General features: G+C 48.6%; 1 protein-coding gene across 1 annotated transcript; it reads right to left on the reverse strand.

Moving 5' to 3' along the window:
* Nucleotides 1–508: 508 nt before the first annotated feature.
* On the reverse strand, nt 509–14448 carry Wdr87 (WD repeat domain 87). Its single transcript, XM_028787655.1, has 10 exons — nt 14374–14448; nt 11460–11630; nt 7478–10356; nt 6744–7012; nt 5735–6396; nt 5360–5515; nt 2681–5206; nt 2507–2638; nt 2152–2230; nt 509–1932 (listed from the first exon to the last, which is right to left on the reverse strand). The coding sequence occupies exons 1-10, from the start codon at nt 14446–14448 to the stop codon at nt 509–511; spliced, it is 8373 nt and encodes a 2790-aa protein (XP_028643488.1).
* Nucleotides 14449–15465: the final 1017 nt, after the last annotated feature.

Genomic DNA, 15465 nt, shown 5'->3' on the forward strand with positions numbered 1-15465 from the left:
GCTGCTGCTTAAGTCTCAAGTCATGAACAAGCAGAGGTGTCCCCAGGGAAGAGAATCATGTCCTCCATCATGCCACCAAACACTAAGTGGGAAAATGCTCAGTCTTCTAATTGTGTTTTCTCAATTGTTTATTTAGGATTAACTGGGTGGTGAGGAAGGAAAGGGAGACTCTTTGACCTCATCTTTGACAGGGTATACACCAACTGGCTTCGGAGAAGTTGTCCCCACTGTCAGACACATGGCTGCTTTCCCTGGTGATGTGGGAAAACACATTCAACACTGGCTTAAAGAGACACATCAAAGTTTGTTGCAAATGAATACCTTCTGTTTATTCCACATACAGAAACTGGCTTCTAGAGCTGGGTATGGAAAAACAAACAAACAAACAAACAAACAAACAAACTTTGACCTGGCTCTACCTGTGAAGGCCCTGGAGATGAAGGCCTAGTTTCTGATGGCCAAGTCTTTCTCCAGCTGAGAAAACTCCTGACCTTTAGTCAGGCCTAAGCTAGGGACTGGGAACAATGACATGGGACTCTTTCCTGATGAGGTGAATGTCAGCTTGTGGCAGGCTCTTCCAGGCAAGTTCAAGGATCCCGTACTTGGCAGTGCCTTTGGGACTAATGGTATGCACATTATTCTGTTCAGGGAGGGGTATGACGTTCCGGAACCCCAGAGGGATTTGTGGGGGGTGGGAGCCACCGCAAACCAAGCAGTACAGTAGCCGCTCTCCAGGCACCAGCTCCTCAGCCTTCACAGTCTCTTTGGAGATGAACTCTTGTGATCGGGGCTCTCCAGTCAGTAGCAGGTCCAGCAGCAGCCTCTGGATCCCAAGAGACTTAATCTGGTATAGGTCCATGAGCTGGTAAAACTTTTCCATCCAAGTAGCCTTGTCTTTGTCGTACTGCTGCTGTAGCATCCGCAAAACATGGTAGAGCGCCACAAATGTCTCCCATGGAGGTACCTCTTCCTTTTTGGGGGAGATAGGTTTTTTCTCCAACTTAGGCAGTTTGGGATACCTGCTTTTACTTTTAAGATCCCCAAAGTCTTTTTGAAACATCAGCGCCAGGGTCTGATTGTTTATGGAAGAATGAGCTTCAGTCAAAATGTCTCTTGTGGTAGGATCGAAAGACCGTGTCTCCATTTCATCCAGAGCACTGGATAACTGTTGCAGCCGTGTACTTCTGTATGGCTCTCCTAGAAGATGCCAGTGTATAACCTTTGGGTCTGTAACACTTTTGGTAGCTAATGACCCTGGTACGGGGCCAGCTGAAGGTTTCAGCCAGCCAGCCTGTTCCCTTCCCTTTATGGGAGGGATCACTTTCAGATGTTTGGGGCTCATAGGTTCTCTACTAGGTTTTAGAGATCTTGAATCCACAATCTGCTTATGACGGTGCACAATGGCTTCAAGTACTGCCAGGTGCAGCCACTGCAGGTCTCCTGTTTCGGTGAGGTCTTTGAGGAGTTGGCACAGTCTGTGGAAACTGTATCTGGAAAGTTCTTCTCCTGCCTCCATCTGTTTCAGGACGCCATGCAGCCACTCTATGTCTGATACTCCTATCTCTGAGTATTGTTCCTCAGGGGAGATTTCAGGGAGACGCAGCCGCCCCATTGTTTGTCCTGCCAGAGAAGGGTGATGCTTCAGAAACCACTTCGTTTTGAGATGGAGTCTGTGAGCGTCCATGGCCCTTCTAACCATCCGAGACGTGAACGGCATGATCATGCCTGCTATCTCATACTCTGAGATCACCTCCAGAAGGCGCAGAGGTTCCAGTTTGAATTTCTCCAACAACTCCCGCTCTTTGTCCATCACCTTTGCCCTCAAGGATATCATGGGTGCCATCGTGGGGATCTTGGACACTACGGCCTCCTCCTGGAATATCTGTTTCACTTCTGGTTCCTTGATTTCCATCTCCTCAGATGCTGGGGCCACTTTCCCAAGAGGGCCGCCCAGGGATATCAGCTTTATAGCACTCCCTCTGACCGAAGGGATTTCTTGAGGGAACAGTTCCCATCTCTGTAGGACCTTCTTTCTTTCTACCTGTGCCTTTCTTTCTCTTTTTAACGCTGCCTCTTCCTTCCTCTCTTCTTCCTGTAAGTGTTTCCTCTCTTCCTCTTCTATGTGGCCTACACTCTTCACCTCCTCCTCACCTGAGCTTTCTTCAATCTCTTCCTCCTTTTCCTCTTCCTCTTCTTCCTCCTCTTCATGCACCTCCTTTTCCATCTTTTTCTCTTCTTTTTCTATCTCCTCTTTCCCTTTCTCTTCTCCTTTCTCTTCCCCTTTCTCTTCTTTCTCTTCCCCTTTCTCTTCCCCTTTCTCTTCTTTCTCTTCCCCTTTCTCTTCCCCTTTCTTCTTTTCCTCTTCCTCCACTTGTTCTTTCTCCTCTTTTGGTCCCTCCTCCTCCTCTTCCTCCTCTTCCTCCCACCCTGCCTCTCTTTCCTTCTCCTTTTCTTTCTTTTCTATCTCCATTTCCTTCTCTCCTTCCCATCCCTCTATCTCCTTGACTTTCTTCTCCCTTTCCTCTTCCTCCACTTGTTCTTTCTCCTCTTTCCACTTTTCCTCTCCCTCCTCCTCCTCCTCTCCCTCCTCCTCCTCCTCCTCTCCCTCCTCCTCTTTCTCCTCTCCCTCCTCCTTTTTCTCCTTTCCTCCCCCCTCTTCCGACTCAGCCCCTTCCTCAGCCTCCTCGCTTTCTTCCTCAGACAAACTCTCTTTGTCTACCTCAACCAACAGGCTTTCCATGTCCTGGGAAAAGTTCTCTTTACGTTCTACCTGTTCCAATAGGTTGTAAAACTTTTCTGTCCCAGGAAGAATCCCTATGAAGGCTTTTCTCCTAATCCACTGCCTTTCAACGAATAGAGCTCCTTCCTCTGTCTCAAGGTCCTCCTCCTTCTCCTCTTCCACCTCCTCCTCCTCCTCCTCCTCCTCTGAGACCTCTACTGTTTCCCAGTCAAATTCCCCTTCTTCCTCAGCCACTCTCTGCTCTTGGGTTCTCAGCCTTCTCATTTGCCTGGCCAGACGTCTTTGCATCTTGGCTAGCTTTCTCTCCTCCATGATTATCTCTGGTTGTTCTTCTCCAGCATCCAACTCCTTAATGTCAAGTCTCTCCTCCTCCTCACTGAGCTGGCTCTCCTTAATTAACAGTGACCGGTTTATCTTTGTCATCTTTGCTTCTTTCCGTGTCAGTTTCCTTGCTTTGTTGACTAGATTTTGAAGCGCCTTTAAGGATTTTCTAGTCTCTCCAGGCTCCTTAGAGACACCCTTCTCTCGATCCAGTTTCCTCGTGGCTTTGGCTAACTTCTTTTCTTCGTGGGCCTGTATCCTCTGTTCTCTGGAGAGATCCAGACTTTCTCTGGCAGCATCCTTTTCCTCTGTGGCCAACAGTCTGTCTTCGTATGCTAGAATCTTCTCCTCCAGCGACACTCTCTTCTTCATTAGATGGATCTCATGCGTGGCCAGTCTCCTTCTCCTTAAGATGGCTTCCTCGACCTCCGTCATGGGGGGCTGTTCTGACTCTTCCATCAGCTTCATCTTCTCCTTGGCCACCTTTTTCATTTCGTAGGTCAGCTCCTCCCCCTCTTTGATAATCTCAGTCTCTTCTCGGATAAGTTTGCTATTCTGAATTACTTCTGTGATCTCCTCGGCTAGCTTTACTTTTTCTGCAGACAGCTTCCCTTGCTTCTCCGCCAGAAGCTTGTCTGCCTGCTCCATTTCCTTCTCTGTGACAACCACCTTCTCTTTCTTCACCACAAAGATCTCTTTCTCCTCCTTCAGCTTCTTACTTAGGTTAATCAGCTTCTCTCGGTAAGACTCCAGCTTGTTTTTTATGTCTTTTAATTGCTCCTTCCCCTTCAGGAGCTTTTTTTCCTTATCGTGGAAAGCCTTTTCTCTTTGGGCCAGTCTTTCTTTTTCCAGAGACAGCATGTGCTTCTCCTGATCCAGACTTTCTTCCTCCTGGGCCAGTCTTGTCTTTTTTTCTTTGAGTTCTGTCTTTCTCTGAGCCATTCTCTCTCTCTCCTGGGCCTGTCTCTGTTTCTTCTCCCTCAGTTTATCTCTCCTCTCTTGCAGTCTCTTCACCTCTTCAGGCGTTGTGTCTTTCTTCCAGGCCAGTCTTTTCTCTTCCTCCATCTGCTGCTCTTCCTCCTGGGCCAGCATCCCCTCCTCCAAGAACAGGTTCTGCTCATACAAGGCCAGCATCTCCTCCTCCTTAGCCAGAGCCTCGCTTTTTTCAGCCAGTTTTTGTATTTCCTCATACAGTTCATCTTCTTTCAGATCGAGCTCCCTTCGCTCCCATTCCAGGTTCTTGGCTTCCTCTTTTAGCTCCTTTTCCTCCAAGACCAGATTCTTTTCCTTTTCCATCATGGTTTCTATTTTCTGGGCCAACACTGCTTTCACTTCTCCCACTTTATCTATTTTTTTTGCAATTTTTTCTTCCTCATGTGCCATTTTCTCCAGCTTTCTGGCCAGTTTCTTTTTTTTCTGGGCCAGTAGCTGTGCTTCATGGCTTAGAATTTCCTCTTGTTGGCCCAGAAAGTTCTCTTTCTCACCAAGGGTCATCTCTATGCGGGCCAGTTTTCCACCCTTGGTAGCCCTTTTCACATATTCTTGGGCCAGTTTTCTCTCCTCCTGGGCTAGCTTTTTCTCTTCCTGTGCAAGTTTCTCTTCTTCGTTTGCGAGCAACCTCTTCTCTCTAGCTCGTTGTCTTAGGGCTCGGGCTTGTTTCCACTCTGCCCTGGCCTGTCTCTGTGCCACTTGGATCTGTTTCCTCTCTCTTCTGAGGACCTTTCTGTCTTCTGCTTCTTCTTCGTCTATCTCTTCCTCTTCTTCTTCCTCCTCCTCCTCTTCCTCTTCATCTTCTTCTATCTCCTCTTCCTCTTCCTCTTCCTCCTCTTCCTCCCCTTCCCGGAATGGCATTTCCCCTAAATCCAATTCTTTCTCAGTTTTGGTCTGTGATACGTTTTCCCAGATCTCTCTCCATTCATCCCATTTCAGCATCTTCTTCTCCGGTTTCTCTACTTCCTCACTTGGTGACAGCTTTCCTTCGGCCAGAAGTCTCTCCTCTTCTTCGAAATGCTTCTTATCACATTCTTTCTTCCACTCTTCCCAAAGCACTGCCCTCTGAGTCTGGACTTTCTGCCATTCATCCCAAGACTTCTTCCACTCTACCCAAGACAGCTTTCTCTCAACTGCCTCTTGTATCTCTTTTGGCTGAATCATTTGCTCCTCTTCTTCCTCCTTCTTCTTCTCCTCCTCCTCCTCCTCTTCCCCCTTCTCTGCTCCTTCCTCCTCCTCCCATGTTCTTCTTCTTTCTTTTCTTCCTCTTCCTTCTTCTTCAGCCATTTCTTCTGATTTCAGAGTCACAGCCAGCTCTTCTCCTGAGACAGTCTCTTCTATTCTTTCATATTCTTTCATTTTTTCCTGCTTAGCCAGCCTTCTAGCTCTCCTTCCCCTCCTGGGTTTCCGCTTCTCTTTGACTGTTTCCTCTGGTTCTAAGAAAGCAACTTCCTTCTTTTTGTCCTTTTCCTCGGTCACTTCCTCCTCCTCCCGAAGTCCCTCTTCTTTTTCTAGTCTTTCCTCTCCGGCCTCTGGCATCTCTTCCTTACTTGTGACTTCCATAACCTCTCTAGTTGCTTCTTCAGCGATAGAAACTGGTTCTCCCTCTTGTGGGGCTTCTTCCCCAGCCTCGGCCTCAGCCTCAGCCTCAGCCTCAGCCTCAGCCTCAGCCTCAGCCTCAGCTCCCTCTTCTTCCTCCAATAAGGGGCATATTTCTTCAAAGAGTTCCCAGCTTGGATACTTCCCTGCCAGAATCTCAGTAGCAGTAGCCACTAGCTCAGCGCTTAGATCATCCACCATCCATGTTTGGGAGTCAGCTATTCTCAGGTTTGTGAGCCGACAGAGATCATTCCGCCATTCACTCTCTGGAGGGAGATTCCTACCAGGCCTTCCCCCGACACCCCGCCCAGAAACTCTTTGAATTCTCTTCCTTGGTAGTGGAGGTGGTAGAGGAGGAGGAGGAGGAGGAGGTGATGGAGGTAGAGGAGAAGGTTCAGCTACTACAGGAGGCAAGAGTTCCTCTGAGGCAGCTACAGCTATGGCTTCGACTCCTTTCTTCTTCTTCCTGGCCTTTTGTTTTCGAGCTTTCTTGTCTTTTTTGTCTGCGGTTCTTGGGTGAAGTCTTTTCCTTAGTCTCATGGCCACGGAAATGTGTTCCTTCAAGACATCTTTCTCTGAAATTTCCCCCTCTTTGGGGCTCTTCAGTAGGCTGCCAGCTGAAGTCCTGGAGTGGGTTATTTTGAGGTCTGCCTGAGCTGCTTCAGCCTCACCCTGGTCGATTATCTCCTGTTTCTGCTGTTTAGCTGCCTCTTTGACCTTTCTGAGGCCTCTCAATAGTTTCCGGGCTGCGAGGGGAGTGGGGGGGGGGATCAAAATATAAAGGTGAGGAAAGTACAGAAACTTTTAATAAAGAGTACAGAGAGGACTGGTGCCTGTTTTTGTTTGTTTGTTTGTTTGTTTTTGTTTTTAAAAGACATTCTCCCTCGGTGGGTGTGTTCCCAAGTTGTGCCTCCTTATCCAAGGTGGGGTGGGCGTGGACCTTGAGGTCTTCCAGAGTCTGTGATCTCCTAGGAGAGTTCTCTGACTCAAGCTCTCCTCTTGTCTTCCTACCTTGTACCTCAGGACCCTTTCTAATCCTAACTAGCCTTTCTCTTAGGGATCCAAACCCTGGGCCCGGCTGCCTCGTACTTACCCCGTTTTCTGCCCGCTGACCGGATCTGTCTTTGGCTTTTGCTGGTTTTAACTTCATGTACTTCAGGAACTGGGGGAAGTAGGAGCAAGGAGATAGCCTGACTAGGTGCAGAAGACCCCGGGATTTCCAAGGAGAAGTCAACCTTCTCTCTTTTCGATATCGACAGGTTATCATTTAATCTCAGCTCTATTTGAGTAATGAGCGTTTGAATATCTGTGGGCCGGAGCCCCAGAAGATGGTCCAGGGACTCCTCCCCAATCATCTCTTGCCTGTGAAAGTCGAGAGAGAGAGAGAGAGAGAGAGAGAGAGAGAGAGAGAGAGAGAACGATGTTGAATCTGGCACAACAGGGAAACAGGGAGCAGGAAGCAGAGAGCTGCCCCGGAGCAAATGCAGGATTTAACAGGGGGACAAAGAAAGAACAGCGTATGATCCAGGAGCCAAGAGAGAGAGAGAGAGAGAGAGAGAGAGAGAGAGAGAGAGAGAGAGAGAGAGGATGCACTGTGTGGGTGAAGCTGGGTCTCCGACAAGGTAGGAGACAGAGAGGGATAGGTGAAGGGATGGAGAAGGTCATCAGAAGGTGGTTTAGGAATCACGGGGGTCTATGAAAAAGAAGGAAGGTTGATTGGGAGTGACAGTGATCAGGGATGAAGATGGGGGAAAGGAGGAAAAACTTGGAACTCGGAGAAGGTTAAAGCTAGCAGGTAAAGAATCAAGGTAGGTGCAAGCAACTCACTGCAGCTCCTGGAAGATGCCTGGTTTCTGGATCAGGGTTAACAGAGAGCTCTTTGAATGGATTCCAGTCTCGGGCATTATGGTCATGGCCTTGCTCCTTACTCGTTGGTCCTTGTCCATCAACCCCTGAGCCAGAGGCAAGGCAAAGAGATGAGTGATCATGCCTAGGCGCTTCAGCCCCTCCCAGGAGAGTTCCCGGATGAGTGGGTTGGGGTGGGTCGTATCATCCAGCAGACGGTGTGCTGTCTCTGAGCGCAGGGCTGGAGACACCTGGTACGAGGCGAAGATCTGCCCCAGTGCACCGATACAGCACTGGTACTTGAGGGGGTTGGCGTGGACCATGATGTTGAGGATTGCCTCGATCAGGCTACTGATGGTCACCTCACTCATCTTCTTCCCCAGCCAGCTGCGGTTGGTTTTATCTGTGAGGACGTTGTAAGTGATGTCCTTGGTGAGCCTCATTTCGAGGAAGTCTTCGTCTTCTTTCTGTGGGGCCTCCTCGCCTTCGCTCATGGCTCTTATCTTGCTCTGCCAGAAGAATGGCTGACCCTTCTCCCACTCCAGATCCCGCTGGGGTGAGTGCAGACTGCACTTGAGGAATATCGGACTGCCCTCTGGCCAAAGACGGGCACGGATCACTGAGTTAGGGATGTAGCAGTCTGGAGCGAGAAGCCATTTCCTCCCCTGTCCAAAGTAGCATCGCAGTATCTGATAGGGGTTCAGTCCGTCCCAGGCGGTCAGCTGCAACTGGGCGGGGATCACGTAGTGAGTGGTGAGTTTGGGCTGCTTGTCAAACTCAGGCAGCAGCTCTCTTCCCTCCAAAGGGATATACCGGGAAGCGGTCAGTAACACGGTGCTGCCGTCTTCTTCTTCCTCTATGACGTGTGGCACATTATGATCGAAGGCAATAGCCCGCTTATTGGGAAGGCTTACCAGGCCTTCTAGGTCCTGTCTCCGTTGACCTTGGTAGCTGTACTTAGGCACCAATAAGGTCTCAAAAGAAAAGAAGAAGCTTGGCATAAAAGGTTTGGGGACTTCTACCAAGTCATCTGTTATGGACAGAAGGACGAGGCGAGAGAGTATGGGTTCGGGAAACAGGTGTAAACAGGACACCAGATAAATACTCTGGTTGAAAGTCACAAGCAGGTCGGCCCGGTCATTGGCAAAGCAGAGCGGGCCAAAGTGCAGAGACGAGTCCAGCATGGCTATAAGTCTACCCTGAAAATCCCAGATGCGGACGGTGCCATCGGAACCGCCTGTGACAAAAATATTCAAGGCCAAGCAGACGTCAAAGGAGGTGATGGGACACTGGTGCAGAGGCAGCGTCTCTATGAATTTGGTGCCTTGCTTTGTCCCAAAGGACATAAAATCATGGAACTTCCAGAGCCGTAGGCAGTTGGTATCCGTAATGGCACCTACAGCCCTTGGTAGGAGGACCAGGTGTTTTAGTGGGCAGCTGCTGAGAATGCAAGCCAGGGCCCTAAGTTGTAATCGGGTCCCGGTCAGCACAGCTTCTGACAATTGTATGTAGTCATCTACCCCATAGGAACAGAGCAAAGAGTTTTCTCGGGTAGTCAGAAGGCCCCCATAGAATACTGACAGAGCCAGGACTGCCCCAAAGTGAAGAATTTTCTCAATCCTGGCACAGCTGTGCTGGGACAGTACTCTTACCAAACCACTCTGATGCCCAGAGAATATCAGTCCTTCCAGCCCCCGACCCAGATGGAAATTCCCATAAGCCAGACACTGAACAAAGTCCTGAGTATCCGGTGAGGTGCACAAGAGATACTTGACAGGGCAAGGGTTGCGGCTCGTGTCAAACACTAGCACCTCTGAGGTGCCCATCGCTACAAAAAGCTCCTCTTTAATTGGGTCATAGGCCCAGTCCACAGCGTGGTCGAGGACGGAGAAAGGCCAAGTGATAAGCAGAAGATCCCCTGTTACAGGAGACACGAAGCGCAACAGGCCGTCCTCAGTGGCACATAGGATCCGGTAGCAGTTTTCCCTACAGCGGACTCGACGTAAGTGCTGGGGAACGGAGCCGCAGACATTGAAGAGGCTGTAGAAGCCAGGCAGGCGGCACAAGGAAAAATGATGTGTCGTCTGGCAGAAGAAAGTCGTGTTGTCGATAAACTGGAGGCCGTAGAGCTCCTCACCAATTTCCAGGTGCCGGAGCAGGTTCCCGGAAGTGAGGTTCCACTCCTTGATCACGCCTTCCTTGCCAGCCGTCAGCAGGGTGTGGGCCTCTGACCGGCCCTGTATACATACCACTAACGCGGGATGGGCTCTGAAGCTGTGAAGAGACTGGCTTTGAAGGACGGTCCACACGTAGACCTCCCCAGCCTTGTTCCCAGCGTAGAGAAGGTTCTCCTCGAAGCTGGTAAAGCAGCAGGAAATGGGAGAGCTGCAGTTAATGGCTATAAACCTCTGTGCCTCTCCCAGTTGACCCTGGCCCTGGCGTTCAAGGACTCTCAGAGTATTTTCACACAGGGCCATGAGGCAACCATTGGGGCCGTTCAGGACGATGTTTTGGACGACCTCGTCGCCTGAGATGGGTGATATTTGCATCATGTGGAGGCCCTTGCCAGTTTGTTCAATGGTCCAGGTGACCACTCCCCCCAGGATGCCGGACAGAAGCATCTTTGTTTCTGGATCGAAGCAGAGACAGCTGATATCAAAGCGGCAAGGCACAGTGCACATGGATTTGAATGCCCTAAAATGGTCGCCGAAGAGCCTCAGGATCATGTCGCCACAGTAGACCACGATGAAATGAAAGGAGCCTGTGTGCACCATGGCCTGGATAGGCCGCAGTCGCTCCGACATTGGGAATGTTCTCTTTTCAACCATGTCGTCGATTCTGTTCTTCACCCACACTACAGCCTGCAAGACAGTAAAAGACAGTAGAGAAGAAGAGAGCCAGTCAGCCATCTTCTATACTTCCCTTCCCTCCTTCCTCCCCTTTTAAATTTATTTTTTCCTTCTTGACAAGGTCTCCCTATGTAGCCCTGGCTAGCTTAGAATTTACTATATGGACCTGGTTGACCTCCTCCTCCTCCTCCTCCTCTTCCTCCTCCTCTTCCTCCTCCTCCTTTTCCTCCTCTTCTATTTATTCTTCTCCTTCTAATTCTTCTTCTCCTTCTTCTAATTCTAATTCTTCTTCTTCTCCTCCTCCTCTTCTTCCTCCTCTATTTATTCTTCTCTTTCTAATTCTTCTTCTTCTTCTTCTTCTTCTTCTTCTTCTTCTTCTTCTTCTCCTCCTCCTCCTCCTTCTCCTTCTCCTCCTCCTCCTCTTCTATTTATTCTTCTCCTTCTAATTCTTCTTCTCCTTCTAATTCTAATTCTTCTTCTTCTCCTCCTCCTCTTCCTCTTCCTCTTCCTCCTCCTCCTCCTCCTCTCTCTTCTAATTCTTCTTCTTTATTTACTTATTTGTTTGTTTTGGTTTTTCTATGACAGGGTTTCCCTGCATAGCCCTGGCTCTCCTGGAACTCACTCTGTAGACCAGACTGGCCTTGAACTCAGAGGTCCACCTGTCCCTGCCTCTCAAATGCTGGGATCAAAGGTATGCGCCACCACCACCCAGATATTTGTTTCTTTTTGACAGGGTCTTGCTTTGTATCTCAAACTGCCTTGAACTCCTGATCCTCTGGATATACTAGGAACATCTCAGGCCCCTGAGCGCTGGGATGACAGGTGTATAGCATCATATCAGGTTTCCTTGTTTGTTTTGCTGAGGAGGTATCAGAAGACTGGGGTGACTTTTGTCTTCTAGGGAGTTGGGAAGAGGGTAGAGGAAGGGAAGCTTGAATCCTTTCACCAACTTAACATTGATCATGAACTCTACGCAGAGTGAAGGACGTGGGTAGACAAAGTACGAAGGGAAAGCCTGAGTCTGGATCCTCGCCATTCACAGGGTGGCTCTGAGTTCAGAGCTACAAGGGTGTGGCCTTTGGAGGAACTAAGAAAGAGAAAGAAAGTGGCCTTACCAGTGTTTCTTTTATGTAGGATGACACCCAGGAGAGAGAGGCAAAGAAATGGGCATCAATGAAGTAATAGCATATAGTCGGCATAGTAAGAGGATAGCGAGATTCTTTGAATAGTATTTGGGATCGGTCAGTCAGCACGATTACGTCACTCTGTTCATCCGATGTGGGTTTCTGGGGGAGAGATATGGCATAAACTGAGGCTTAGGCACTAACATATTGGCAGGGGGTAGGGGTGGGGCAAAATTACAGCATTATCCCAAATTATACTGTGATGGCTTATCTTGGTTGTCAGCTTTACACACCTGAATGAAAAGATCCTCAATCAAAGGACTGCTTCAGTCAGGTTTGCTGTAGGCATGTCTAGAGGGCATTTTCTTGGCTGATAAGTGATAATATCAGGGCCAGGCCCACTGAGGGGGGCACATTCGTAGGCAGGTGGGTGGTATGAAAAAGCTAACTCAGCACATCGGAGGGAGGGAGCCAGTGCTTCTCCATCGGTTGGTTTCAATCACCTCCCCTGAGCTTTGGCTCCCTCGGTGATGCCCTGTAAGATGAAATAATCCTTCCTTCCCCAAGTTTCATCTGGTCAGTGTTTTATCGCAGCAACATAATCCCTGTTACCCTCACCTGTGCATAGCGTATGATACACTTGACAAGCATGTAAGAAACCCACAACACATAATGGACCATGGTATGTGGTATAAGCACAGTAGAAAACTATGCTCTTCTGAAAGTGTAGTTAGTCATACCCAACCCCCAACTCCATGTCTAAAAGATATATAGATCAGAAAGGGCACATTTAACAAGTTACTCAAACAAGTCTATTACCTTAGAGCCACGTGCAATGTAACAGGACACCCCCCCCAAATCAGCATAGCTTAGAATTACTAAAGATCAAAACTATACCAATAAGGGGCTAGAGAGACGGTTCAACAGTTAAGAACACTGGTTGCTCTTTCAGAGAGCCTAGTTTCAGTTCCCAGCACCCACACTGTAGCTCACAATGGCCTGTAACTCCAGTTTCAGGGAACCCAACCCCCTCTTCTGCACTCCACAGGCACTGTGTGCACACGCAGGCAAAATGCAACATATACAATAAAATAAATCTTTAATCTCTGTGAGTTCAAGGCCAGCCTGGTCCGCAGAGTGAGTTCCAGGACAGCCAGGGCTACACAGAGAAACCCTGTTTCAAAAAAAACAAGAACAAAAACAAATAACAAAAACAAAACCCCACCAGCACAAATAAGACTTCTAGGATAGCTTATTCTGACCAAGGAACAGAATATACACAGTGTATTATTCCACAGAGATACTACATAAATATGAGCCATGTACTGGGGCTCCATCCGGTCAGAGCCGGCCACAGCAAAGCTGAGGTTAGCAAATGCTCTCTCTGCTACAGAGTGGGAATTTTGGTTTCTTTAAAAACACAGACGTATTATAAGAATATGGTTTTTGCTTTAATCTCAGGTGCGCTGGTTCACAGCCGATGACTGGTTTGCCGTGTGCTCTAGCAGGGGCATGGTTTTGCCAGCTGCAGATAGTTTCTGTGAGCGTGTGATGATTGGAATTCTGGGAACTTTTCGGAGAATATATAAGTGCTAAGAGCCCCAGCAGAACGGGCTGTTGGTCCGCTGATGGTTGGATGCTGCTGGTTTCAGTTTGTTGCAGTTTTTTTAGCTGTTACATAAGAAGGGTCCAAAAGAAGAAATTAAATATCCTGCAGACAAAGATCAAACTTGCCCCAAGGAGATCAATGTGCCCCTTGTCTTAGTTAGGGTTTCCTGAAGAGACACCATGACCTAAGCAACTCTTATAAAGGACAACATTTACTTGGGGCTGGCTTACAGGTTCTGAGGGTCAGTCCATTATCGTCAAGACAGGAAGCATAGCAATGTCCAGGCAGGCATGGCGCTGGAGGAGCTGAGAGTTCTACATCTTGTTCCAAAGGCAGCCAAGAGAAGACTGTTTCCCACGTGGCTAGGAGGAGGGTCTCAAAGCCCATCCCCACAGTGACAGACTTCCTCCAACAAGGCCACACCTCCTCCTAATAGTGCCACTCCCAGGGCCAAGCATTTTCAAACCACCATACCCCTAATCAGCTGAAAGAGTCTAACAGTATCATCACCCCCTTTCCTACCCCTGAATTTGTTTGGGGATTTCTTTTCTCTCTCCCTCTCCCCGCTATCCTTCTTTCTTTCCTACCTAGTGTTAGAGGGTGGAAGGGGTGGAAGAAGAAGGGTAGGCAAGGGTAAAGAAAAAAAAAGAAACAACAAAGTAGCCAAAAGGCCTCTACACTGCTGGTATCTTACTCTTTGAGGTGCTTTGAATGAGATTGGCCCCTAGAGGTTCATACACTTGCATGCTTAGCCACCAGCTAAATTGTTTGGGAAGGATTAGGAAGTGTGTCTTTTTTAGAGGAGGTGTTTCAAAAGACCATGGCAGGCCCAGTCTTTCTCTCTCTTTGTCTGCTGCCTGTGGGATCAGGATGTAGTTTTCAGCTACTTCTCCAGCGAGCTCCCCGCCATGATGGTGATAGACTCACTCTCTGAAACTCTAAGCCAGCCCTCAAGTATGTGCTCCCCCTTATAAGGGTTGCATTGGTCATGGTGTCTCTTCACTGCAACAGACCAGTGACTAAAACACTATTCCCTTTCAGGAAGTTTCTCTCCACATGGGGTGGTTCCTCTGACACTGCTCCCAAATGTCTTTGTCCCACTGTCACTTATGCCTCGCCGTTATATCTGTACAATTATTTGGAAACTGGTAGCCCCCTTCTGTTAAGGTGACAACAACGGTCTGTCCTGGTTCTTGCTTTCGTGGACCCTATATAGCTCGTGTGAAGTGCCTATTACCATAAGATGGATAGAGGCCAACTGATAATATGTAAGTTCCCTCAAAACTCATGCCTTACCTTGCTTTTTTGAATGACTTCACTCACAAGCCTAAAAAAGTCGTTCCACTTGGGAATGAGCCTGGAGGAAGCCATCCTGGCCTGGTTTTCCCCTGGTCCTCCTTAGGACTGTTGCTTGTAGACCTGCGGGTACTCAAAAGAGGAGTGTTTAGTTTGGCTCATGGTTTTGGTTTTGTTTCCCTTTGTTTCATGATATCCTGTGTATCTTAGGGTGGCTTTGAACTTCCTGTATGGCAGAGGATGACTTCACCTTCTGGTTCCTCTGCTCACAGCTCCTGAGTGCTGGAGGTTACAGGCACGCCTGGCTTGTGCAGTGCTAGGGACGGAACCCGGGGCTTCGTGCATGCTAAGAGAGTGCTCTGCCACCGAGCTTCATCCGTCAACCCACTTTTCCTCATTTGTGAGATGAAAATGCCAATCTTGCCTGCTTTATACTGTGCTATATCTTCGTTCTTACGAAGATCAGAATTCCTGAGAAAGCCTTGATGAGTATACCCTGAAGCAGCAGACAACTACCATTGGCTCCAGGATGCCTTGGGTTTCCATTTCTTTTCCTACTTTATTCCCTCCTTGCCTCCCCTTCCTGCTCATCCCCACTTCCTCTCCTCCCTTTCCCTTTTCCATTCTCTTTTCTTCCCCTTCCCTTCTTCATACTCCCAGTTGCTCTATAAACTTGACGACTAAATTTATACTCTGGCCAGCAGAGGGCAGTGAAGGCCAACCATGACAGTCACAGGAAGGAACCCTCAGTCTCAGACATGATTCCCAAGGGGTTGTTCCCAGCCCGCTGCTCAGCACTGTTTTAGGAACTTATTATATTGCTTAGTATTAGTCCTTTTAGCCTGAGGCAGTGGCCTGCACCCTGCACTCTGAAGCAGAGTCTCCAGCATTCTGGGGACACAGACAGGCAAACTTCCCTGAATTTGATCTCTCTGAATTTCTCCTCTATATAGTGAGTTCCACAACATCTAGGACTGTGTCGAGATACCCTATCTCAATGACTCCAAAATCCCCCAAAAAATGAGGAGAGCAGAAGAGAAGGAAGGAAGGGCAAATTATCATGGACCCAACCCCAGCTCTACTGCATTGTAA

This window comes from Grammomys surdaster, unplaced genomic scaffold, assembly GCF_004785775.1.
Source record: "Grammomys surdaster isolate TR1022 unplaced genomic scaffold, NIH_TR_1.0 125671, whole genome shotgun sequence".
NCBI classification, from domain to species: domain Eukaryota; kingdom Metazoa; phylum Chordata; class Mammalia; order Rodentia; family Muridae; genus Grammomys; species Grammomys surdaster.